Source organism: Aphelocoma coerulescens, chromosome 10 (genome assembly GCF_041296385.1).
Source record: "Aphelocoma coerulescens isolate FSJ_1873_10779 chromosome 10, UR_Acoe_1.0, whole genome shotgun sequence".
NCBI lineage: Eukaryota > Metazoa > Chordata > Aves > Passeriformes > Corvidae > Aphelocoma > Aphelocoma coerulescens.
This window is the reverse complement of record NC_091024.1, coordinates 18,085,537-18,112,327: the sequence shown is the minus strand read 5'-3', so window position 1 is coordinate 18,112,327 and position 26,791 is coordinate 18,085,537. Positions and strand designations below refer to the sequence as shown.

At 38.7% G+C, this 26,791-nt stretch overlaps 2 protein-coding genes across 4 annotated transcripts; one reads left to right on the top strand and one right to left on the bottom strand.

Annotated features, from left to right (window-relative positions):
- Positions 1–367: 367 nt before the first annotated feature.
- CHRNA3 (cholinergic receptor nicotinic alpha 3 subunit) lies at positions 368–8,739 on the top strand. The gene is made up of 6 exons (XM_069025338.1): positions 368–604; positions 2,517–2,656; positions 2,724–2,768; positions 3,937–4,046; positions 5,114–6,125; positions 7,668–8,739. Exons 1-6 carry the CDS (start codon positions 550–552, stop codon positions 7,794–7,796), a joined length of 1,491 nt encoding a protein of 496 aa, XP_068881439.1. The 5' UTR covers positions 368–549; the 3' UTR covers positions 7,797–8,739.
- A 99-nt stretch (positions 8,740–8,838) lies between these two features.
- On the bottom strand, positions 8,839–25,608 carry CHRNA5 (cholinergic receptor nicotinic alpha 5 subunit). 3 transcript variants are annotated; one of them, XM_069025335.1, is made up of 6 exons: positions 25,420–25,608; positions 16,829–16,980; positions 16,494–16,538; positions 15,124–15,233; positions 13,340–14,171; positions 8,839–11,340 (listed from the first exon to the last, which is right to left on the bottom strand). In XM_069025335.1, the coding sequence occupies exons 1-6, from the start codon at positions 25,523–25,525 to the stop codon at positions 11,179–11,181; spliced, it is 1,407 nt and encodes a 468-aa protein (XP_068881436.1). In that variant the 5' UTR covers positions 25,526–25,608; the 3' UTR covers positions 8,839–11,178. The 3 variants fall into 3 exon arrangements, with proteins under 3 accessions (XP_068881436.1, XP_068881437.1, XP_068881438.1); XM_069025336.1 differs by lacking the exon at positions 25,420–25,608 and adding an exon at positions 24,882–25,036; XM_069025337.1 differs by lacking the exon at positions 25,420–25,608 and adding an exon at positions 23,267–23,327.
- Between the last annotated feature and the right edge of the window lie 1,183 nt (positions 25,609–26,791).

Sequence of the window (26,791 nt, the reverse complement as noted above, 5' to 3'; positions counted from 1 at the left end):
CAGGAAAAAAGCCTCAACATTAACAGCATAATTGGAAATTCAGGTCCCATGATCTCAGTTCACTGCTAAATCAGGCATCCCTAATGTCAATAGTCATTTCAGTACAATTCAATTACAAGATTTGTATTAATTAAACTTCCCCTAGTAGATTGGCATGAGCTTCTGATAGATAAGAATTCTGTATAGCAGCTGGCTGGAAAACTCTTCAGCATTGTCAGATTACCAGGCTCATTTATGCACCATTTTAAGGAATCTTGCCTACTATCTGTGCCAGAAGACTGCTCTTTGCCTACAATAACATCTGTTTTTCCTGCACTTTATTTGCCATTTCCAAAGCTCTGACAGCCTGGGTAGCTTGAAAGGGGGCAGCACAGCAAACCTAATGGGATCTCAGTGCGCAGAGCTGTGCTCAGGGTCCTGCCGGCTGCTGCTTGCAGGCATTTCACGCATCGGAGGAGCGGAGCTCGCCCCGCTCCCTGTGTTCGTACAGTCCTGGCAGTGAAGCTCATCCTCAACAGCCCCTGTCCACAAGCAGTAATTCATAAGACCATGGAGAGCCTGAACACTCTCCTTCTAACTGCTGCTGTTTGCTTTCTCTGTCAAGGTGAGTGATCCTTAATTTGTTATTCTTTGATGGTGAAGGGAGGGTTGAAAAGGGGAGCAGGAGATAGCTTTGGTGCAAATTATTTTTAAGAAGTGCAGAAGCACTCTCCAGCCTAAGGGGCAAATGTACAGAATCATGGTACAGCTCTTTCTGTTACATAGTTTGTTGTTCAGTGGGGGTTTTTTTAAGTTTATCCTTGCAAAGTAGTTAGGTAGTCAGGTAGGTCCTGATTAAAGATACCAAACAGGACACATAAAGCCATTTTAACATGAAGAAAAAGCACCTTATACATAAAGGTGTAGTTTCATATATTGCAGACAAGACGAGAAAGTGACAACATTAAAGAGCTTTAAGTATGTGCTGCAAACACCATGTCTTCTCTCTGCAGATATGGAAAGCACGAGATATTTAAATAAAAAACCACATAAATGCACTCCTCTAGAGACAGTGGTTGCTAGATTTAATTAGAGTGCTGGTGACATGTAAAAAGGCTGGAAATTTGGGATTGACTACAATAGTGTTAACATCTAGATTTAAAATTATTTATCTAAAAGATTGAAGGGTATTTATTCCAGGAAATCTCAATCTATGAGGTAGAAGATATCAAGGAATAGTACAGGCAAGACTGGCAGTTAAAAATGTTCATTTTTTAGTTAGCAAGTCAGCTTGAATGATTTCAGTAATCTGAAAACAAAATTGCACTCCAAGGGAACAAGAGAAGGCACAAGGGGTAAAAACCAATCAAACAAAACCAAACCAAAGATCTTTTACCTGAATAGTTTCACATGAGGGGAACCCTCTTGTCTTAGGAAGAGGTGAGGTCTCGCAGATTCGAAAGCAACACCTGCTTGGTGCAATCTGTCACCTGCAGATACTTTTGCCTCCCCCCTCTTTCTCTACTAAAAAACAACTGGCAAAAAATAAACATGTCCTTGCAAATATTCATATTTCCATTTCAAAGGAACTGTAGAATATGTTTGACAGACTTCAGTTTGTGACTTTGCCAAATTTGCATAGTGCTATCCATTAATGACAAAACCTTTTTTCGTTTTTCAGTTGGAATTCATGAGGATGTGTAGTTCAGAAGAGAGTTTAAGATAGCTCTCTAAAAATAAAAAGGCCACTGGCTTCTAATAGTGTCAGGATGGTTATTGCCTAGTTTGATAGTAAAACAGTAGTGTAAAATACAAGCTCTCACAGCTCATCCTGAAACAGGTGAAGTACCTTGTTTAAGAATTTCAGCTTGCAGCTTTTTTGTTGGCCACAGGGTACGATGAATTGCACTTATGACTGGCAAAAGGACAACAGGAATCTACTATAAATAAAAACTACTTAGAATAATAAAGGGGTAGCTAGCACATTTCTTTGAGTGTGCTGAAAAGTCTGTGAATGTAACAGTTAATCAAATTTTAATTTTTTTTTTTTTTAATATTTTAAGAAGCAGGCTGTTATCCTCACTGTAATCATGCAGTCATGACTCAGACTAGAAAGCAGACTTCTCATTTCCTGGGAGTCCTCCTAATGTAAGGTGTTCTGACCCCTTACCAGAGGCCTGGTCTGTTTGCTTATACTTTCCCCTTCCTCTGTTCCACAGCCCTGTGGCCTTGCCAGGTCTGGGGGATTGGGACTGTGAGGGAAAAGGGTTTTTGCAGCCCTAGTTCTTCAGTAATTCCACAAAACTATTTTTTTAACTCACTTTGCAGACGTGTGTTAGAAAACCTCTGTCATAGCATTACCTTTCACTGCTTTTCTTCTCGCAGCCCAAGCGAATGCCCCCCATGGCACACTACTCCCCACTTAGGCGAGGCTGGGGCTCTGCCCAGGGCACAGGGATGCTGAGCAGTCAGTTCAGTACCGGGGCGGCCCTGCTCCTCACGGGGCTGGCCCGGCGCTCACCCCCTGCCCTCCGCAGGCTGCGGCGGCTCCGAGGCCGAGCACCGGCTCTACGCGGCCCTCTTCGAGAGCTACAACCAGTTCGTGCGCCCCGTCAAGAACGTCTCGGACCCCGTCATCATCCAGTTCGAGGTGTCCATGTCGCAGCTGGTGAAGGTGGTGAGTACAGCCCCGCCGGCCGCCGCGGCAGGGCCGGCACATCTCCCGACACACCTCTCTTTTCCAGGACGAAGTCAACCAGATAATGGAAACCAACTTGTGGCTGAAGCACGTAAGTAGCGCTCAGTGACAGCTCAGACGGCACCGACTCACTTCCCCTCCAGCGCGGGAGTGTTCCCCGCTCCACCGGGGCGACCCGGGGCGGGAGGACCCGCCCGCCCAGCGAGGCGTCTGCGGGCTCCAGCAGCACCGGGGTCGCGGGGGCGGCGCCAGGCTCGAGTCCCTCGGGGCACAGACCCATCCCGGGACAGCATCCCTGGACAGCATGCCGGGAGAGAATCCCTGGAGAGCATCCCTGGCTCTCCCGCTCCGTGCCGGCGGCGCCGCCCGAGCCCTTCCCCGGCGCGCTGCTGCCCCCCAGCGGCCGCCGCACCGCCCGGCGAGAGGGGACGGGAAGAGACGGGACAGGAGCGGAGGAAGGGACGGGACAGGAGCGGAGGAAGGCTGCTACACTTACTGCAGTCGCTAAATACAAGATTTTTTTCTCTGGAGACTTCCAAACGCGCTGCCTTGGCAGACACCAACGCAAGGGAAGCACCTCGGCATGGAGGTCCCGCACAGCGCCGCTTGGTGCTGGTTAGCTCCCGTAAAGTCAGAACAAACCAAAAATGTGTACTTCACTTTAAAATGGCTTTTTAAAAATGCAGTTAATCACTTTTGCAGTCAGCTTAGTAACCAACTTAGTTCCCACCTTCACCTTGATATTCAACTTCGTTTAAAATGGGGTTTAACAAGTCCTAGCGACAAAGGCTATTACCTGAGCCATAACACCCTGGAGCTCTCTCTGACCTATCTACCCAAGGTCCCTCGACTGATGCTCACAAATTGCACCACAGCCTCCAGGAATCTCTTTTCACTGTCCCACGGATACCTGTTTTTTTGAGATCAAAGTTATTATTACTCTCTTTTCAGAGAGTGTGGGACTGTATCTTAGTCCCTCTTTCACCTTGTTCCAGCTACTGAGTAGACATTCCTGGGACAGTCACATATATTTAAGTCATATATGGATATGACCAACAAGGTCTAGCTATCTAGGCCCACCTAAAATCTGCATATGAAAAAACACCACACATATGTGTTTGTTAAAGAAACATCTAAACACTGTAGTATCCAAAATAAATCAACCGTGGAAGTGATATGACAGCACTCAGTTCAGATCTAGTCCACTGAATTTCAGTTTCTTCACAAACCTAACATAGACTCATTTCTACCATAATTAGATCTGGAATGATTACAAGCTTCGGTGGAATCCAGCAGACTATGGAGGTGCTGAATTCATCCGAGTTCCATCTGGCCAGATCTGGAAACCAGATATTGTTTTATATAACAAGTAAGGCTCTTGCATATTTAACTTCTTAGTTCAGGGAGAGGGGTCGATGTTACCAGTTCTAAAAAAATCAGCAGCAAGTTGATGCACTGAAAAGCTGCTTTTCAACACACCTCTGTCCTGCATCCCCCCACTGCTGTTCTCACTTTCGTGCCAGCCACATCAGCATCACTGGGCAGGAGTCAGCTCTAACCTGGAGCTGCAAGTGAGCAGGCCAAAGTGAACTTGGCTTTGCCCCTTCACAAGACCCTGTGAATCACAACTTTAACTGAAAGAAATGCAAATTCTAGCTTTTTAGCAGTTAAATTCACAATCTGACACCTTTTACTTTAGATGTCAGTTTCTGAGACTGTGAAGAGCCAAACTATAACTAAATGGATCTATAAGAAAGCAATTCTCAATAAATGGACTCAGCTACAAGATCCAAAACTCAGGTCTATGGATGAACAGTGATGACACTCCTTTTCTAACTGGGGCCTCAACATTTCAAATTACCCTTTAATTTTACTTTTTCATATACTCAACTGGCTCATATAAGATAGCAAAGTGGGACTTAAAAAACCTCTTAGAGAATACACTCGTTATGCAAAGATAGACCCCAAACCTAATCCCTCTTTCCATAGTTACTACCTGCACTGCCCACAGAAGAGGTGGAAATATCAGTAAAATTCTTATCATCCCTTGAGTTCTGATGGGCTTGATCGATCTAGAATAGAATAGAATGAAATAGTTCAGTTGGAAAGGGCCTACAACACTCATCTAGTCAGACTGCCATTTGCAATCTGTTATTTGCCATTTTGAATATTGATTGCACCAAGCCATGCTATTAATAAGAAAGAATATTTCCTTCCAACTCCTCCCTGGTGAGTTTATAGAGCTTTTGTTTCAGTTTAACTGTGCAAATTTATGACGGTCACTGACTCAGTCTTGCATAAGCAATTGAGCTCCAAGTAAACAAGTAATTGCTGACTTCCCCAAAACAGATTAAAGAGTTAATGTATATGATCTGAATGTATGGAACTACCTGGAGTAGATCATTCTAATTTTTGTTATTTTTACTTGCTTTACAGTGCAGTTGGAGATTTCCAGGTTGATGACAAGACAAAGGCCCTTTTAAAATACACGGGTGATGTGACCTGGATACCTCCAGCTATATTTAAAAGTTCATGTAAAATAGATGTAACCTACTTCCCATTTGATTATCAGAACTGCACCATGAAATTTGGTTCCTGGTCTTATGACAAAGCCAAAATTGACTTAGTTTTAATTGGCTCTACAATGAACCTGAAAGATTACTGGGAGAGTGGAGAATGGGCTATAATTAAAGCTCCTGGGTATAAACACGACATCAAATACAACTGTTGTGAAGAGATATATCCAGACATCACATACTCTCTTTACATTAGGCGTTTACCTTTATTTTACACTATCAATATGATTATTCCCTGCCTGCTGATTTCTTTCCTGACTGTATTAGTTTTTTATTTGCCCTCAGACTGTGGTGAGAAGGTGACACTCTGCATATCAGTTCTTCTCTCTTTAACAGTGTTCCTTCTTGTTATCACAGAAACCATACCTTCTACTTCCCTGGTAATTCCCCTTATTGGGGAATACCTCCTTTTCACCATGATATTTGTAACTCTATCAATTGTCATAACAGTATTTGTACTAAATGTGCACTACAGAACACCCAAGACACACACAATGCCCCTGTGGGTGAGAACCATTTTCTTGAACTTACTTCCCCGGATCATGTTCATGACAAGGCCTGCCAGTGATGAAGAGAATAATCAGAAGCCAAAACCATTATTCACTTCTGAGTTTTCAAACTTAAATTGCATCAACGGTTCTGAAGCCAAATGCTGTAAAGATGGCTTTGTATGTCAAGATACGGCATGTAGCTGCTGTCAGTACCAGCGCACGAAGTTCTCGGATTTCAGTGGCAATCTCACTAGAAGTTCAAGCTCTGAGTCTGTAGATCCTATGCTTTCATTCTCTGTTCTGTCACCAGAAATGAGAGATGCTATTGAAAGTGTGAAATACATTGCAGAAAATATGAAAATGCAGAATGAAGCAAAAGAGGTAAGAACATATTTTACTGTTACTCAAACTGCAGATACCTTTTGCCATTAGTGTGTTTGGTAAGAAAAAGATCTCAAACAAACAGACGAAAAAGATAACAGAGACCATTATTTTATGCAAGTAAATTACACAAGCTGTATTACAAGTATGTGCAGTTTTGAACTTACATAATTGAGAAGCAGCTTTGCTGCACAATGATCTCTTTTACTGACAATATATGTACTGAGTGAGGCATATTAAGGCAACCACTGCTAGGGGAACATACGAGAGCACCCATCCCACAAGAGTTGAAGTTAGGATTTTCCAAGTTATAATCTTAATAGTGGAATTTGCTGACCCTATGACCTTTAGAAAGTTACATTCTTCCTCTCACAGCTTACCATCAACAACAGAAATGTAAGAGTGAATATCCCTCACAGTGATGATGGTGCTCATTCTGCTGCTGCTGCAGAGTAAAGTGCTGTAGCTAAATGAGGCAACTACTGCAAGACGGGGACCAGCATCTTTCATAAAGCTGCATCTTAACACAATAAAGGAGAAAAAAAATTACATTTTTTTTTCTATTCTATTCCTCAAACATACTATGAACAGTAGCCACACCATCACAATTATCACAGAATTTAAATCCCCACACTCTGGCACTTCATTCTAATCACTTTGTTTATACTGAAATCAGAATTCTATTCAGATTTAGTTGGTACAGAAAATACAGGGTTGCTTTGGATTTTTAAGTTTCCCTTAACAAACAAGTTCTAAGCTAAAAAGAAAAAAATTTAAAAACAAGAAATGCATTATTCATTTCTTATCATTCTTGAAGAAAACAAAAAAATTTGAACTGTAATCTCAATAGTAACTAAAATGATCACCAAGTTACTATTAATATATAACATATAGAATACTTCAGTGTCACTCTTGCTAGAACATTCACTGTAAAAAAAAGAAAATTAGAAAAATCTGTTGTTTTTTGAAACTTGGTTCTCTTTTTACATGAAAGGGACAGAGATGAATTTTGCATTATGCATGAAAACAGTCAAATTTCAGTACTACATAATTAGCGTACCAAATAATTATATACCAATTAATTTTTGCTTTTTACATACTACCTAAAGACCAGCAGGAGCAGTCTGTTTCAGTAACGTTTTCTGGACAAACCTGTTCATCTAAGAATCTAAAGCTTTACACTTTCATCTTTGGAATAGAGAAGTTGTATCTCCTCAAGTCCAGCGTCTTGGTGATCAACCTTTTGGATTTGAAGCAGCAGCTTTTTGCTTTGCTCCAAAGAGCATATGCAAATAAAGCTTCTTCAAAATGAATTAATTTGTCAGTGAAAACAGATGTGTAAGTTGTGTATACATAAAGGTATCTACATTCTTCAAAATGAATTAATTTGTCAGTGAAAACAGATGTGTAAGTTGTGTATACATAAAAATATCTACATACAGAAGAAAGTGCACTTCCTATATGAAATGGTATTATTGCTAATGCAACTTATTCACCTAATAAATATGCCAACTTGCTATTCTTTTTTTTTTTTTTTTTCAGATTCAGGATGATTGGAAATATGTTGCCATGGTAATTGATCGTATTTTTCTATGGGTTTTCATCCTGGTATGTATTCTAGGAACAGCAGGATTGTTTTTACAACCTTTGATGGCTGGAGATGAAATGTAAAGATTAAATAAAACATTGTGAAATCAAATAAAACTGCCAACCAACTCTGCATCCCCCTCCCAGCACCTCGTGTCTCTTCCATGTGTAGTAGAACAAGGATCTCTTGGCTTAAACTTTGCTTGACCAAGGCGGCTTTGTTCAGAATGTGGAAAAAGAAATTATTTTGAACCTTTATGACAGCTAATCTCAAAGTAACACGAGCTATGCTTTACAGCTACTTCTTGCAATAACTGGAAAAGATGGAAGCAGTGTGTTAAACTTTATAGGAATTATTTAAGAAGGGGTTCATAAAGAAATGGAAAATTACATGAATATTTGGAAAGTCAAGATGGGTTGAATGCTCTGGCCTACTAGGTTTGTTTCCTAGTCTGGTGCCAAGGCTCTTCAGACCATGACAGAATCTTCTGGAAGGAGTTCATAGTGAGTTCCATGAATACCCTCATGAGGATGGAATGGTGGGAAGCACAAGTACCAAACTGCTGGAATGCAGACATTGCCACCTGCTGTACAAACTGACCCACACAGTGTCAAGAAAGGACCGAGAAGTTTATCACAAAAGAAAAACAAATAGGTAAATAATAGATGATAGTTATAAAGCAGTCATAAAGTAAACTCTCTGTATCCCCAGAATGCAATGTATGTGAAGGCCATCAGAAAAAAAAGCTGCTCAAACCTAATGATGTTTAGAATTGTGTACAAGTGAAACACACACTAAGTCTGCAAGTGATGCAAAGGATCACAATGCTCTGATTGAATAGTTTGGATACAGAGGCATCCTGCTATAGCAAAATGTTTCATGCCAAGGGAAGGCAGGTAGACAAAATAGTCCTGTAAAGTGTGCTAAAATTGATGCTTAGGCATACTTTTTTTTTTTCCCATCAGTAACTGCAGATTATTTAAGAGCATGAATAAAGAATGCAACAAAACACTGTACATATTTTGTAAAAATATGAACTGTTCTCTCTGTACCAAACTGAAAACTTTCTGGAAATACAGTGTATCATGTGATATAACATTTATGAAAATAAAGAGAATGAAACTGTTGAAAATTGTGCCTTATTTTCATTTATTTTGAGCAAGTGACAGAAATCTATGTAAGGTACCATTACCTACAGTTCAATACATTCAGCAGTAAGTTACAGAAGTAAAAGTCCATGCTTCTGAGTATATTAACATTCTTTTGTTTCAGACACACCTGATAAGCAGAAGACCCCAAGGATTCCAGTGTCAACTGTTACCTGAATCTACCATGATCAGACTAGAAGTCACTAAAAAAAATTCATGCATTTGCAAAAATTGTGAGTTACTATAACAAAGAGAGTGACTCCATTGGGCAATGTGCTGCCCATCATGATATAACTGGGCAGCCTGGAGACATCCCCCTTAACAAGGGGAAAGAGATGAAATGGAGAGTTAAAAAAATAAAGATATATATCTAATCTACAGTTTTACTCACTTTGCTTTCTCTTCAGGTAAGAGTAAATTTCAGTAATTCAAACCTATGGAAGACTTTAAAAAGAAATGTTGTATTTGAAGAGGAAATAAGCTATCTGAAGTATTTCTGCAACTTGCACACAGAGAAAGTCACTGATGCATTGTTTAACCTTAGTAAAACTGAGAAAGTCAAAGCTCTTATATCTGAATTAAATCAGATAATCTTTGCAAATTCACCTTTAAAGTTATGATGGGAATAGAGGAAACATGGATATCCAATGTCAGATGCAACTGAATTGTAACTGAAGAAGAGTGACTCCCTAACTACTATTAAAAAAACAAAAAAAGAAAAAAAAGGCCTGCCTGACATCATTTTCCTACTCATGAGCCTTTAAAAGCTACACAAAACCAAGAATATCCTGCAAATTAAAACATTTTGAAATAAATATTAAATTATATATAAGTTATGACATAACTAATAACTATTATAATCAGTACAGGGCTATTATAAAGGAGATCTGGGAGGGGGTATGGAAGAAATAAGTATCGGTTGTTCAAATTTATAATCACTATAAAAATGTAAAATTACTGAAGATACCAGAGTTTACATTAAAACTTCTCCCCTAAACATGTTATTATTAATGTAGTAATTTAAACAAACAAAAACTTCCTAAGACTTGCTCTAGCCTGGCATTCGTGTGTTAGCCCTACAGGATGCAACTATATTATGAACAACACAAAAACAATTTTGGTATAGGAAAATACCCAACTATTTTAGAGTCTTTTCCAGAAATAAAACTATTAAGAGAGGAAGAAAGGTGGCATTGGAATCAATGTAAAGAATGTATTTAAATGGAATAATTGAAAAGTTGCAAGTTCGTTTTCAACAATCTTAGGAAAAAGGAAACATAGAAAACTCTAAGTCCTTGCTGCTTAGAGTTACATATGGTTTTGTAAGTGAAAGAACTAATTTAAGGTAGCTCTCAAGTTCAGCTTAATAAATGTGAAAATCATTAATCATTTGTATTTGGTTCTACAGCATAATAATTTGTTACCCATTTCTTTCAGGAAGATGCTCCACAAATTCCTTCTGCCTTGTGCTTAAACTCTTAATTCTGAGAAACACCCAAAGACAGGAAATAATTAACGTGTCTGCAAACTCACATACTGTATCAAATTCTTCATGAAGAGTAAAGAAATCTGAATGTTCCAGCCCCTTAGAATACAACTTGGAAACTCAGTTAACTGCCTTCGCCTTCCTTTCCAAAGCTGATGGAGACATCAATATACACATATGCTTTAGGCATTTTAAGGCTTATTAAATGCTCCTGTTGGTATCACAGAATTAACAAGCTTTAAAATTTAGCAGCAAATTCCACTGAAAAATTATAAAGGCCAATCATGGTCAAATTGCTGTTCTTAGGTGTGTATTAGATATACAGGAAGTTTAACTTATATTTTTATTATTATTTTAATTTACTCGGCAAAATTTCATACTTCTACAACACACTGAAGAGAGCTGATAAAAATTCTCCTTTGTATACTAAATTGAAATAAGCAACTCTACTGTGTAACTGCAAATATTTAATATTCAGTGTAGCAATTTATATAGTAATTTAATAATTGGACTACAGTGAGTATCATTAAAAAAATTTAAATCCTTCTATTTCACAGTAGGTGTCAGTGTATGCTTTTTTGATAAATCATACATGCAATGGCTTGAGAAGGTTCTTTTAATTCTGACCTGGCTTAGCAGTAACTCAGTAGACTGGCAATAAGCAAATTGACTTCTATGTGTCCTGGGAATGCCATGCTTTAAGATGAACCTAATTTTCTAGTTTTGGATTTTTTTTTACTCTAGCAGAAACATGACTACAAAGAATATGCATGGAAACAGAGCTGCTGCAAAACTCAGAGACATATCAGTAGGACATGGCTCCGAAAATATTTATGCATTGGTACTGCCTATATGGGTAGGTACTACTATACTTGCCCATTTATGAATAACAGGAATAAATAACACAAGTGATCCAATTATTGAAACCAGAAGAAAAGCCCATAAGAACATTCGATCAAGCACCTGAGCAATGTATTTCCAGTCTTCAACAACCTAAAAGAGAAAGAGCACAAGAGTTGGTCAGTGCGTGCAAGAACAGGTAAAAACACAGTACCAAATCATGCAATTCTTAGTTATTTCAAAGTACACTTTTTTCAACCATGTCCATACAATAACCCTCTTGAACAACATTTTATAATTATGTTGTGAGTTAGAACAGAAGCAAACTTCCCTCTGTGAAGATTGATAAGCTATGTAGATTTTGATGCAGAAATTGACCCTGACAAGCACCAAACATCCTCATCTACAGAGAGATGAGACTGCTCTGCCGTCTTCTAACATACTGCAGGATTCATGGCCTGTGACATCATAAAGCAGAATTCCCAAGCAGGAGTTGGAAGCAAAAGTTTTAAAGAAAACCCAAACAACCAACAACACCAACCCACAACAAAAAACTAACCAGAAAACCAAACTAATCAGAAAACCAAAACCAAACCTCCCCAAATAGTAATAATAAAAAAAATTTTTTAAATTGTTAGTACAGAGCAGCTGTTGTGTTACAAACAAGAGCAGAAAGCTGCAAAGTTACTGCTCCACAGAATTATACACTGGGGAGAATACTCACAGTAGTTTCAAGACTACTTTCCTTTTTGATAAAATTATTCATATCTATACACAGTTTTGCAAGTATTGCAGATATAATTGTGCAAGCAAATTAAAACCTTGCAAAACAATTGTCTTGGATTTGAACTGGAGCTATCTACATTTCCCAAGCCTAATGCTTCCTAAGATGTAAGGCTACAATAGCACTATGTGTCTAGCGTTTATTAACAACTTTTGCAATTAAAGCTTGCATTCTCTGGAGCCCAGTAATAATAAAACAAGTGAGTCCCCAGTCAGCTGTACATTAATTTCCAAGGTTTACAGTCACAACAACATTACACTTGTAAAACAAAATACTTATCACTTGTCACTCACAGTCAACCTTTAATTTAGGAAATTATGTATTTAATAGCAAACTATTCTATTTCTCTTGTTCATACAATGCAGGGCTATTAGATGCTGCTTTAACAGTACAGCAGATACATTTCTTAAAAATCTAGGCCGCATCCCTTATGACAATGTCAGAATCAAGTCCTGAGAAGGCACATCAGAGGAGGCACGTTACTCCTAGTCTAGTATGGGAGAACACACTCTCAGCAACCAGAGACAGCAATTCCTGAAAGAACCTCAGGCTCTGCCATCAGAAACAGACAGTACACAACAAACTTCTATATTTCTACAAACTTCTACACTAGACTGGAAATAGCATTTAAGTCTCTGATGTACCTATGGTGCTAGCGTAACATGCTTTTGCATGTAAAGAAAAGAGATTTTAATGCTCTTACACAAAAGTTGTAAACATTTATTAAGGATAATTCAGAGTGCAAATGCACAGACTGAAAAAAAGCCTTTGACATCTTTTGGTATGACTTAGAGACAAATAATAGTAAGGGTAGAAGAGAACAGTTATGAAGTCATTGAGTCCATATTTGACAATATGAGTCCATATTTGACAAAATGACCAACATATGGCTATAGCTTGTATTTAAACTAATACATGTAAGTTAGAGCCCTTATTTGGAATTGAAAACTGTAAGATAAGTCTTGCCAGTATTTATTTGGAAAATATAAGGCAAATGCATTTTTCAAGATAGCCCTCAGGTACAACATTAAAGTGAAAAATAGCTCCTTCTCTCATCATCTCAGCAGTGCTGTAGGGAACAGTTACAGTACATGCTCTTGTAATAGACAAGGGTCTCACAATGTGTAACTAATGACAAGAACTTACTTCTAGAAGAAAGCAAAAGACTTCTAAAGAACCCAAAGACTGTACAAATATTCTCAGTATTGTACCATAGTTGCACCTCTTTTCAGTGGAAACAACTACACAGCTTTCAGTGAAGTACAAAAGCTGTAGCACATCTTTAATATGCAACTGCACAGTAAACCACTACTTGGTTTTCTAATTTCCACTCATACAAAATCAGTGTAGCAGGACTAGCATACCCACCTCGCGAACCTCATTCTCCTTCATAACGTGTCTTGTAATATAGCGGATAGAATCCAGAGCTGCTTCCAAGGTGTTCCTAGATGATTCTGATCCATTCATATTTGCTGTTTCCTCCTTCTGAGCAAAGTATCTATCGACATGGCTTCTCATGCAAAGCAGCTTGGGCAGTTTGTGAAGAAATATCTTGCGAACCCAGGGTGCCATCGCATTGTGTGTGGATGAGGAGCGGTGGTGGATATTGATAGCAAAGACAGTTATCACAATGGACAAGGTCACAAATATCATAGTAAACACCAAGTACTCTCCTATGAGTGGAATAACTTTAGAAGATGATGGAATAATTTCTTCAATAACAAGAAGAAAGACAGTCAAAGATACCAGTACGGAAGTGCAAAGTGAAATTTTTTCACCTTCATTTGAAGGAAGATAGAAGACAAGGACAGTTAGAAATGAAAGCCCAATACAAGGAATAATGAGAAACAAAGTGTAAAAAAGTGGCAAACGTCTAATTATAAATGAATATGTAACAAAAGGATACCAGCAGCATCCATCAGTCCTGTTTCCTTTGCTCCCTGTTGCAGTGACTATTTCCCATTCTCCATTATCAAAAAAATCTCTTTTGTCAACATCGTAATCTTCAAGAATTAGATCAACCTGTGAGCCATCGTAAGTCCAGGAACCAAATTTCATTGAGCAATTTTGAAGGTCAAAGGGGAAGAATGTTACATCAATAGTACAAGAACTTTTGTAGTTTGCTGGTGGAGTCCAAGCAATGGTGCCATCATATTTTACCACAGTTTTTGTAGATGTTCCCTCAAAACGTCCATCTGCACTGAAAGAAGAGAGATAAATGCATGCAATTACAATGAAGTGTGGGAGTGCATTTAAATAAGAAATTATGCTTTGTTATTGTCATTTCTACTATTTATGCCTGGATAGCCAAAATTTTGTATTGTCTTCATAGTCAACATTTTTCCTCAAATCTGAATCCCACATAGGTAAACAGCTTTGGAAGATTGAAGAATATTTTCAAGTCCTGAAAAGATCTGTGCAACTTTCTATGGTCCCAATGACTTATGAAAAGATTGTAAAAATCCTGATCTTTAATAGCATGACCCAGCTCTGGTGTTTCTATTAGTAATACAGAATAAGTACTTTTAAATTTGGCCAAATCATAATTATTGAAGAAAAAGAGTCATGAAACAGGTAAAGTAATACTTGTGTCCAAACTGTAATTTACAGTCACTGCAATAGCCTTTTATCCTGACTCGACAAGTCAGGAAATGTAAAAGCATTGCAAGTGCACATGAGTTGTGCAGAAGGGTTAATTCAAAAGTTATTGTTTCTGAGATCTGTTAATTTTCAAAAGAAAAAAACCAAGAACAACCCAAAACCAAGGCAACCGCCCCTTACAGTTAAATGTACCTGACTTTAATTCCATTAATATGACCTACAACAGCATAAATTAGTTGCTTCCCTCCCATCACTACACTATTTGTACCCAGCACTTTGCAAGACATTTTTTTCTAATTAAGAAAAAAGGTTACACAACAAAATGGAAATAACCTTTTCAAAGGGACTAGAAACTCCATTCAGAAGTAAAGCAAAACATTGGAGCATTTAACATGGCAGCAAAGTCCATTTGGATTCAGAGGCAAATTCTTCCACAGATTCTTAGCCCACTAAACGTACACATTATGTCTCTCCAATGAGCCTCCTAGAAGCAGTTTGGCCAGTGAAGTTATAACATAAATGCATTTTGTATGAGAAGACTGAAATCTTACTTGTCATACAGCACGATATCTGGAATCCAAATAGAATCTGATGGGACACGAATAGATGTTATCCCAGCATAGTCTTCAGGATTCCACCTTAATTTTACATCTACCCATTCCTGTGGATATGAGAGACATAAAAATCATTATTATTGGGAAGTGGATTTAAGCAGGGTGATACTACATGAAAATACATAATGAGGCAATTAACAACAATCAAACTGGCTTCTTAAATTTGCATAAAACAATGAATTTGCTGAACGGACATGTAGTTACCTCACTTAGTATTTGTTTTCTGTTCTAAGAGCTACTTGACAATGCTTCTGTACAGAACTTAAGATGTTCCTTTTTCAGAGCATGCATTTATAAGTAAGAGCTATTATAATGTAATTTAATTGTATAAATTAAATTTGAAAAAAGCTTGTTCTGGATGAATACCAATGACTGGAAGCTAATCAGAAGCAATTTAGACATTTTCATTATACAAAAAACCCCATCATGCTCCAACTCTTGAAACTGGTTCAACTTCAAGAAGATCTGCAGAAACTATTAAAGAGGGCACAAAGTATCATCAACCCACATGGCCATCTCATTTTTGCTGACTAGTCTCAAAGTTTTCCTAAAAATAAAAACTTGGCCTAAAATTACAGTTACTGGAAAAGAAGGGAATGGGAAGCAAAAGGAAAAAAAATCAAATAAACAAACAGAAAGGAATTAGCCCAAACAAAAATAATTCCATAAGCTATTACGTATAACCAGCATCTGCAAAGATTCTTCTCGGTTACATCAAGAATGATCTGCGAGCAGCATTACCCAAGTGAATAGTGGCAATTAAGTTTAGTACCAGACTCTTACAATTACAAAGCTTGAGGATTTTTCCTGCCCAAACCCAAATATTCTTCAGAGGAAAAAGTACTTCCTTCTAGCAAGCATATTTAATTGAGACTGGAATTCTTCAGTAATGTATATCCAATAATTTCAAACATCCCACAGGAAAAAGACCTCAAAACTATTATACAGAAGAATATACCAACCATACTTTTCTTAATAAAGCTTTTGAATGAAAACTTTTGTACTGAAGCAGCAATTTATGGTTGGAAAGACACTCCTTGATGTATTAAATGGCCATGCAATGCCGTAACAGATTTCTTTTAATTTGGTGAATTTTTACTTACCTTGTTGTTATGGTTTTTTTAAGAGGTTCGTCACAATTAATCCTTTAAAGCATTTCCAGGGACATTTTATAATGATACTATGTGAAATAAAATTTCATGCAAGAACTAAGTTTTTTGAATATACAATTAACTAGAAAAGTTTCTCCCAAATTTTGATTTGCAGTTATGAAGCTTCAGAATTTTTTATCAATATTTTACACATACCTGTTTCAACCATACATTTGTTGTCATCAATTGATTTTTCTCATCCTGTAAAATAAAGTATATATCACAAAAAAATCTATCCATAGGAAACAGCTGCTTTAGTTCACAGAGGTCTGTAACTTGAAATACAAAGTACACTGCCTAAAGCATTCCAATCACTAAGTATGTTTATATGAGAACATCATATATCCATCTACAGTGCATTTTTATTACACTGATAATAATTTTAGACACTTAATCTATTGTGTTTAAGCTAAAACAGCCACAATTATTTCACATGAAATTGTGCTCCTTTTAAAGTTAGTGGAAAAATACAACTTATTTCCTGTACGTACCACATCTACTAGCTGAGAGATTGCAAGGCCAAACTTGATTTTTATTGTGTCATTCAAGTGTTCCACTGGACGAACCCATCTTTGATAGTCTTCAAATAAATGCTTAAACAAACGATCTTCACTTTTAGCAATAAAAGAAGGTTCAGATACACCTATATTTTAAAAAAAGAATTTATTAACATTGATTCAAATGAGCAGTGTACATCTGCTTTCTTGTGTCCAAAGAGTTACAGCTGTGCAGAGTTCAATTTCTCATCTCATCCCCTTCTCTCTAGAAGCATGGCCAAGGTCCTGGAAGTATACTTTATTTATAAAGTTACCTGGTTTGATTAGCATCCTCATACCATTGTCACACTCCTGAAATGGATGACTCAAGAACATTAAGATAATCTCAGTAGGCAAAAAGCTCTTATATCATTTACCCAATGCCATGCAATTATGGAACTCCTCTAAAACTGAAAGCTGATCTATGAGGGACTGAAGTTCTGTCAGTCTCAAACAGGGTGGTACTTTTTAAAAACCTACATCCACATTATACATGTCTGTAGTATATTGCATAACTTGCAATCCAGTTTGAAACTTCAGTCTCCTCATGTTTTAATGTACTTCTTCTAATGTTTGGGAACATTTATCATGTATAAATTTTGCTGCACTTGTAGAGCACTTTCCCTCACACTGTTTTGCATCTTAGATGCATATGCCAAACTATTTACCAGTTGACTCTACCTATTCTAATGTTACACTGACTGGAATGCACCTTTCTAGTTCTTTTTCATAGTTCTCAAGGAGTCATTCTGGGGAAGATAGAGGGGAGGAAAAAAGGCAAGATCAGTGTCTAGCTAAGTAATTCAAGTAAGAATAGCTTTCAAAGATGGTGTGAAATACCTGAAGATGGCCACTGCCTCGAGAAGCACAAACTACACACACCACCTTGCACAAAAGGGTCTCCAATTCCCAGACATAATTTAGGGTGACCACCAGAAAACACAGACATACGTTCTAGATAAAGATTTTTACTACTTACCAATGAGATTTAAAAGGATACTACTGCCAAAAAAAGACATAGCAACTACTATCATCAGTTTAAGGGACAGCATAAGCAAAAGAACAGACCTCACCACCATCTCTTTTTAATGCAGACTTAAAATATTATGCCATTACATAAATCCGTGGCACGACCTCTCTAGAAATCATGTGCTCACTAACAGCATCCATCTAAAAAAAGATGTATCAGAAGCAGAAAAGCACCAGAGAATGTCATAAACAGATTAAAACCAGAGACAGTCATCCATACAAGGAGAGATTGAAAAGATTAACATTACTTTGTTTGGAGAGGAGGTGAATTTAGTCAACACAACAGAAGTAGATCAACTAGGAACGATACAAGCAGAAAAAACTTTGGTGGTATTTAATCTTTCTTATAAAAGAAGCTAAAGGAAACAAAGTATCAATTACAGGCAGCACAAACAATGTCTTCTTGAAGTTCATTACCATCAACACTCAGTAAATCAGCGATTCATAGATACTGAAGAGGACTAAAATTTTAGAATTGCCTGGGATGTCAGGCAGTGTCATACCTGCACAGGGTATCAGTTCTCATTCCCACAAAACTTGCAAAAGCTACCTCAGAGTTTGACCAACAGTTCCATGACTTGGCATTTGTGGCAGAGGCTTGGCTAATACCATTTAAGCCATTAATTTGAACTGACCTAACCCAGTTCCATGTGACTGCAGCCTAGACAAAATAAGATGGGCATCCTAAGTTTTAAGTTCCCTCCCATCCATCAAAGTGTGACAGCAGTGGATTTCTGCTGTGCTGCAACAGGCTTCATGTACAGGTCCTTTGGATGAAACACCCAAAGCACTGCAGAGCCCAACAAGGCAGTTCCCCTCCTTTGGCACTGCAGTTGTGGGGCAGTCCAGCAAAACTATTATTTTAAATACTAACCAGATTTCTCTGAAGTGTCATAGTAGCAGCAAAAGCAAAATGTAGCTTAAGAAATAGGACCCACAAAGTGGGAGCAGCAGGACTCCTTCTTCCTACAAATCTTACCCTCACTAACGTGCTGCTGAATGGTTCTTGCTGCAGGTCAAATCAACATTTGGGGTTTAAGACAGGTCACCCTTCGGTTCCAAAATACAAATTATCTGTTTAGAGTGTATTTCATCTGCTCATAAACCTACTGTTCTTTGAGATATATTATTTGTACATGTTCTACAATTTGACACATCTCCATTTCAAGATTGTTGACTTGTGGGATGTGCAAAGAACTGATGGGCACTTGATACTGTACCACTGAGATACCTCAGGTGCATACAGTAAAACTCACAGGACATAAGAATTGCTGCCAAAAAGGATCCAGCAACAGAATGCTGCACATGTACAAGTTACCTTGTAAATGTACAAGTGCCAAAAATATATTTAAGTGGTTCAGTATATCCTCATTAGCCAAGGGTATTTTCTTATTTATAACTGTATAGAGATTTGCCAAGCCTACATTTTACAGACACTGAAAAGAATGCTTCCTGAAGACACAACTTAATTTCTCTATTTCTATATCTCTATTTCCTGAATTATTAATGGTTCTGTGTATATTTCAGTCTAATATTTAATAAATACTTGATTTTTATATTAGCATTAATTACATTTTCCGCCTCCAGTTAAAACTCTCAACTGAATTTTTCGTACAATTCAAGACTGACTATGCAGCTGGATATTATCTCTCCATTAATTGACCTTGAAGCAATGCAGAGGCAAAGTTGCACTTTCACCATTTCTGTGTTCCTGTAAGATGACCTCCTGAGCATCTTCAGGGTACATGTTGTTTCCAGATTAAGCTTCTCTTAAAACACAGCATCTCCTCTGCTATGCTAAAAGGGGACATGTTCCTTTACTGCTTTTATACACTAACAGGTTATTTTTCAAATATTTTATACTCAGACCTATAGTATACTCACTGGCCTATTACAATGACCATTATTTACTAACAATATAGTTCAATTATTTGTTTCTTTTTTTTCTGATCATGGATGTGTCCACACTTTTCAGTATTTCTAATTTATTCTATTTACTAATATGCTGGGGCAAACTGGTCTATAAAAGACATCTTAAACAAAGGAGAGCTCCATGAGGAGGCTGGGAATGGTAACAGTATATTAAGAGTTGGCAAAAATAAAGTAAGTAATCACCCCTACCCTGTACATTTTATTTAATAGGGCCATTGAAATAATTTGTTACACAGACTGTATGTGTTTAATATCTCTTTTCCACATATCTGTATGATTTTAAGATTATAACAAGGGTGGTGATTCTTAGTAACTCCTTGTATTAACATCAATAAAAAAAATTGTGAAGAGCTGGTGACAAGTGGAAAAAATGTAAAGAGAAGAAAACAGATTAAAAAGTTTTAGTGGCTTAAGGCAGCAGACTAGCTATGCTGGTTGGAGAAAAACAGAAAGAGGTTAAAACCTATGACTAGCAAGATTAGCAAACAAACAACTCAGAGTACAATCTCATACTAAATCAGATGGCAAGAGATTATGGAAACACTCACCCCTGCCACTAGCTCAGTGTACTAAAAAATACTTAGAAGATCTGTACCCTTTGAAGGGCAGTTCTAACCTTGCCTGTATTTGTACATCTTCATTTTTATTGAGGCCAGATAACCTCTGCAGTTTAAATCAAAGGCAGCTCTCTGCACTGTTCAGTGGTAACTCCCAATGACAGTGTTTATTATATCTGCACCTTAAACTCTTCTCACAGCCCCTCAGTATGAGTTCATATTAAGCAACAAAAAAAAAAAAAAACAAAAAAACCCCACCTAAGTCACATATGATGTTGGATGGCCTAAATTTTAATTCTGCACAAAGGAGACAAAAGTTATGCACAAAGCAGACCAATAATTCAAAATTTTTTAAACTCTGAAGTAGTTGAAGGACACTTTTTACAAAAGACTAGGAAAAAATTCTAATTAAACACTTAACCTTGGAAACATTGTACTTAAAAATTAGTTTCTACCATTTCCTCCATAAGTATTTAACAAACTTTTTTATTAAAGTACTTTGGAAGAACCATTTAGAAAATAAGATGAAGCATTACATGGGCCTCAGATGCATGAATAGCATAATGAAACATGTACATGTCTATTCATCTTGTTAACATTCTCAAGTCAAAATTTCACATGAGCTGCTAATGGCAGACTTTTAAAATGTTGTAGATAAGAAACAAAAGATGGGTTTTACAAAAGAATAACACTTGTAATTTACTGTACCATTATGGGATTAAATTTCCTAGCATCTTAAAATGATTTAGCAACATTATTCCTTTTATCAGAATTACCAGTAGAATACTTAGTGCTACAGCTTGATCTCAGATGTATTTTTAAACATCTTTGGTTTGAAAAAGGAGAACATCATAGTCCATGTTTCTCCAAATAACAAGCTTTCTTTGAACTCTGTATTCCTCTGCATTTCCTTAGATAAAGTGTCTAAGAGCCAGATGGGGACTGCAGGTGTAACGCTGCTCCTTACACATTAAACAATGTAGTTCAAAGCATTTTCTAACTGACAGAATTGAGTGTTAATGATTTCAGGCTTTCTTTGCATCACTACTGGGTGCAGTTTCAAAGGGGAAAGGGTCACTTTTTAGAAGTGTAATGTTAAGATGTAGATTCAGAAGTAATATATATTACTAACGCATGTTTATAATCAAATACCATTATAATGAAAAAAACCCCACTACTGAGGACAATAAACATTGTCAAATACCCATACTTTGTGGTTAACATTATATTATTTAACTCTAGGCTATCATAACACAGACTATTGTCCACAGATCTAACTACTACATACTAAAACTGATAATTTGCTTAGAAATCCAGAAGGTTAATGAATATATACAGTACACCTGCCTCCAGTACTCTAGTATATTTATTAAGACTATCTCCCACCATTACTTCATTAGGTAGAAAAGACAGGTAATGTAGTAAATGGAAATTTTATTTTTGTACTGATTCCCCTGCCTCTTTGAAAAGCATCATGAGTCATACTTCCAGCATGGTCTTTAATTTTTTGGCCTACTTTTCCTTCTATGCATTAGCAATTGCCAAGAATCCAGTCACAGTCGAGCGTTTAATTAACAGCAAGCATTTAGAAAGATCACAATCATCTTAACTAGGATTTCTGTAAGTCAAAGCAGCAATACTAACACTATTCCATTTACTGAACAAAAGTCAGAAAAGCTAACAATTACATTCTGAACTTCCCAGAACTCTCTTTTCCTCCCCTGTTTAAAAAATAAAGGCAAACCCCATCACCACAACTACAAGCATGGAAGAGGTGGCTTCAAAGTTACTGAGAGGACTTGTGCCTTCTCTCTTACCTAGACATCAACATCTGGTCAACCAGCAGCAAAATAAAATGACATATATTGGACAGGAAACTATGAGGAATTTTGAACTGCAATATTGCTTAGTACTTACCAATATGCACAGAGGTACAACAGTTGCTCACAGAAAGAAGGGAAGGTGCTTCTTACATTCAACTCAAATTTGAAAGGTTAAAGTTACAACTTGATAGTTGTAAAGTAGAATGAAGCTATCCCCTAACAGCTTAGCAACAAGGTATAATTATGGCACATATTTCTAAATACATTTACAAGTTTGATTAGTAACCATAATAGACTGCCATGTAGTTTGTAAACTAAACAAGAAATAGATGTGAACTGACAGTCTTTAGATTAAGAGCTAGTTGCCCCACAAACCGTTCCTTTCTGTATATTTGTGCTATGGATTCTAGGGTAAGTACACACCATGTGCCAAACAGCTTCCTGACCTCTCTAGTGACACGACTGCCAGCAGCAGTGACAGCCACCTGCAGCTTTAACTGCAGGTCTGTGCCGTGCCACAGCACTTTCTCCCGAGCTCACTGACACACCAACGTGCTCCACTCAGCTTCCCACAGACAGAACTGGGATCCTTCTCCCTGCCCAACAGCCAGGCCATGAAAAGGCTGCCTCTTGTCAGCCTCCCGTGAGGAAAAATTCTGTCACTCTGAAGTCAGGAGAACTTCTCTGTAACCGATCCAGGATTTTGTCATCTCTCTTTGTACCACTTTTAATCACTGCATCATTTTCACTGATTTGCTGACCTGTCAGTAAATACTGAAGATGGACTGTGAAGTCAGCACCGAGGAATGCTGAAAGCAAGCAGCAAAAGGTGTCCAGAAGTGCAGATAGCACAAGGAGCAAACGGAAGAACAAGTATACAGAATCTTGTCAGAAGAATCATTTATAAATTTAGAGGCTATCTGTCACAGAATTAAACACAAATCCAAAACATACCTAAATAAGACCTTACAGAAATAAGAAACAGGCCTGGGCTTCTCACAGGTTGTTGCCAGTGCAGGCTGGGTGCTGCAGACACTGGGCACTGGACTTACCTTCTGCCTCAGTAGCATTTTGCCCACTCAGCTTCATTCCAGTCTTGGATACACTGGAACATACAACCCCCTACAGCTCACAGAAATCAGCTACATTGCTCAAAACCAGATAAAAGAGTAGGAGATTTCAAAACCTATAACATCACACAAACCCCAGGTTTTACCATTCTAAAAAGCAGGAAACTATGCAGGTACTTCCTTCCACAGCTCCTTCTACAAACCAATACGGACATTTCTCCACAAATCAATGCTCACGTTTATCCCCTAAGAATCTCTAAAGAAAGCACAAAATATTTTAAGAGAAAAATCACATACAAGCAGGAAGGTTTGCAGCTTCCTGTTGGGTAGGGAGAAGGATTTGATTCATTAAACTGAGTGGAAAACACTTGGGTACATGAACTGCCAAGGAACATTATCACAAGTCTGCAGCACAGCACAGCAGTGCTAGAGGTTGTTGTTAACCTCAGCTCTGTTTGGGCATTCAAGTCTCACCTGTTAGTTTAAAATTCAGAGCAATAACAAAACTTATACTTTGACTGTATTTTAAATCAGCAACTATTTTCTCCTGACAATTCAGAGTTATCCAAGATAATATATTAGTTCACTATTAACTGAAGGAAACACCAAATTAATTTACAAGCACTCTTACAGCAAATTTAATTTTATTTTAGAAAAAAACAAGTTGTGAAGAGAAAATTTTAGCCTCACTATGTACGATCAGTTCTCAGTGAAGTCAAAACTGGCTTGTGCCAAAAGGCAAAATTTGGCTTAACCTGACTGCAGGTAATTCCATGCAGTCATATAAATCATAAAATGTAACATAACGATTTTGCACCTTCTGTCATGACAAACATGAAAAACACTACTTTTCCAAATGTTGAGACAAAGAATAATTTTAAAAATCACATTCAGCAATAACAGACTGAGTATTTGTAGGCTGAATGAAAACCAAGACATCGATACAATCAACCTTCCATAAACCATATTTACAACCACTTTTTCAATTTTCAGTTAATACTAAAAAAAGGTCAAATTTATCTTTCATTAATTTTCTTTCTGCCTGTAATTATTGTAGCTATCGTTTCAAGACATTCTGCAAAACTCTTGGCAATGTACTTACAAATTATGTAAGTGCAGTGTTTTGAAACAACTGTTTCTAAATAAATCTATGGAAGAGCAGTGATTTTGCTCCTTTAATCTTTGTGTAAGTCTATGAACACTCCAGCTTCACATGCTATTTTACATCCTTCAACTCGGAAAGTTAAATCCTGATTGAATTACGAGACTGACTCTTTTGAAGTCAAAGAAATAATGCATGACCAAACTAAAGAGAGTTCTGTTATAAATTCTTACGAGGGTTGTTTTCATGTGCAGTCATATTCACATGCAAAATTACAGTTATTAAAATATATTCTACAAGTTTACCTCTGTACCAGCTGCAGATGCAGAGCACACACTACAACTGCACCTCCGCTCAAAATGTGAGTGGAGCAAAAATTGAAAGCTATGGCAGCTGAGATCTTTAAAGCATTATATATATACTACATTTAGAAAGTGTAACCACTACATTTAGAAAGTGTAATGAAATGCGAGGCACTCAAGACTGCTAACGCACCTGAAAAGCCGTAGTTTGGCAAAGACATTTTCCCCCTTTTCTGTGAGGGGGCAGCCCTGGTGAGCCTGTTTACCGCGGTCTCCGGAGGTCCCGCTCGTTTTCTTAAAGCCAGCGGAGCTCTACGATCCTCCTTCAGCAGCCACCGCCGGACCCGGCACTAGCCTTACTTTAACCTCGTCCGGGAGAAGCTGATGGTGCGGCAAACGATGCTGGTGCGCAGAGACCCCATTGCCGGCAGCGTTTCCCCCCCCCCCCCCGCAAAATCCCGCCTCATTTCCCCTCACGAGCTGCTCCCGCTGCCCACGCTCCCAGCCGGGCCACAGCCGGGAGGGGCAGCGGCGCACCCGGGGCCGCGGTACCACGCGATCCATCCCCGGCGTCCTTGCACAGCGCCAGGAGGGCTCGGAACCCCCGGCGGGCCGTGCCGTCCCCTCCGACACCCCCCTGGCTCCTCACCGGAGCGCCTTTTACCCTTCATTCTTCTTCCCAGTGGCCCCGCCGAGCCTCATCCCCCCGGGGCCGCCCCGAGCCACCTTACCCGCGTGCGAGGCTCCGGGCTGGCCGAGCAGTGGCGCGCAGAGCCAGGTGAGGAGGAGCAGGGAGGGGGGGCGACCGCAGCGCAACCACGCTCCGCGCCCGGCCATAGCTGGGGCAAAGCCCCCGCTGCCTCCGAGCCCCGCGGTGCGGACGGGGCGCGGCGGCGAGAGCCGGGAGCCGCTGGGGCCGGGCGGCGCTGGCCCCGCCCTTCGGGGGCCGTGAGGGGGCGCGAGGGGCGGGAACCTCCGACAGCGCCGTCCCGGCACCCACCGCTGGCCTCCCCCGCGCCGCCCCCCCGGGCCGTGAGGCGCGGTGCGGGAGCCGCTGTCGGCGAAGGAGCTCTCCGGCAGGTACCGCGGGGAAAAGGTGGCAGCGCTGCACCCACAGGCTCGGCCCCCCGTGCCTGTCCCGCAGCCCGGGAGCGGCTCCTGCCGAGGCCGAGCAGGTGCGCGCTGAGCGGGGCCGGGGCCGCTGTCCCGCGCGGCAGCAGCTGCAGTGCCAGCGCTAAATAACTCCAGCACATCCACCCGGCCAACGCCTGCTGCTTCTACACCGTGGTTTTGAGAGGGTACAAGTGTAAGTGACTTCTAGCGAAAAAAATAACTTTTAATTTCCATTCCATATGAAACACTCAGTAGGGTTGGGTTTTTTTTAAAGTTTTTAAATCAGTACCATTTTAAAAGTTTCTAAAGCAGAATATTTTGGAACTTTTAATCTAAAATAGATAAACTGGTGCAAGCTAAAAAGACCTAGGATATTTCCACATCTTTAGGTATATTATAGATATACAACATATATAATAAATACTCTGTACAAAATACCACTTTTTTCTGTATCAGATAAACAAAATCTGTTACAAAAAACAACTTTTAACACACAAACTGAAATTTAATCAGTGACTTTTCCTAAATCATCCTAATGGAAATGTACAGTGTACACGTTGCCACAAAAAAAAAATAGAAGCAGCTGGCATTAATGCATTTTTTACATCTAAGATAGTGTTTAATATTTTATACAGAGAAAAGACGTGGAAAGAAGGGCTAAATGACTTTACAGTGTTAATCATCTACATGAAAAGTGCTAGATACTGGATTCCTCAGGAAAATGGTCCTTACTTAACTCAAATAATTTTATCAACTTTATACCTTTCTAAAATGAGCATTACCCAAACAGCAGTTTCATTAACCATGTTGTCAATTGTCAAAATTCTTTCATACCAATTGTTCATTTTACAGAAAAACAGTGCATCTCTCAGTGCAAATGGTGATTCTTTTCAATTACTAAAACAGGATACTGGAGCATTTCAACCCCTTTCCTAATTTTTAAACTCATGTTTTTCTGTATTTTCTTTTCCTGCAGCCATATTTGGGTTG

Excerpts from the sequence above, each read along its gene's own strand:
- CHRNA3 (XM_069025338.1), top strand. The coding sequence starts at position 550 with ATGGAGAGCCTGAACACTCTCCTTCTAACTGCTGCTGTTTGCTTTCTC. Across the intron at positions 2,657-2,723 it reads TGTCGCAGCTGGTGAAGGTG|GACGAAGTCAACCAGATAAT; the intron begins GTGAGTACAGCC and ends TCTCTTTTCCAG. Across the intron at positions 4,047-5,113 it reads GATATTGTTTTATATAACAA|TGCAGTTGGAGATTTCCAGG; the intron begins GTAAGGCTCTTG and ends CTTGCTTTACAG.
- CHRNA5 (XM_069025335.1), bottom strand. The coding sequence starts at position 25,525 with ATGGCCGGGCGCGGAGCGTGGTTGCGCTGCGGTCGCCCCCCCTCCCTG. Across the intron at positions 16,981-25,419 it reads GCCCGGAGCCTCGCACGCGG|GTGTATCTGAACCTTCTTTT; the intron begins GTAAGGTGGCTC and ends TTTAAAATATAG. Across the intron at positions 11,341-13,339 it reads AGGAGAATGAGGTTCGCGAG|GTTGTTGAAGACTGGAAATA; the intron begins GTGGGTATGCTA and ends TTTCTCTTTTAG.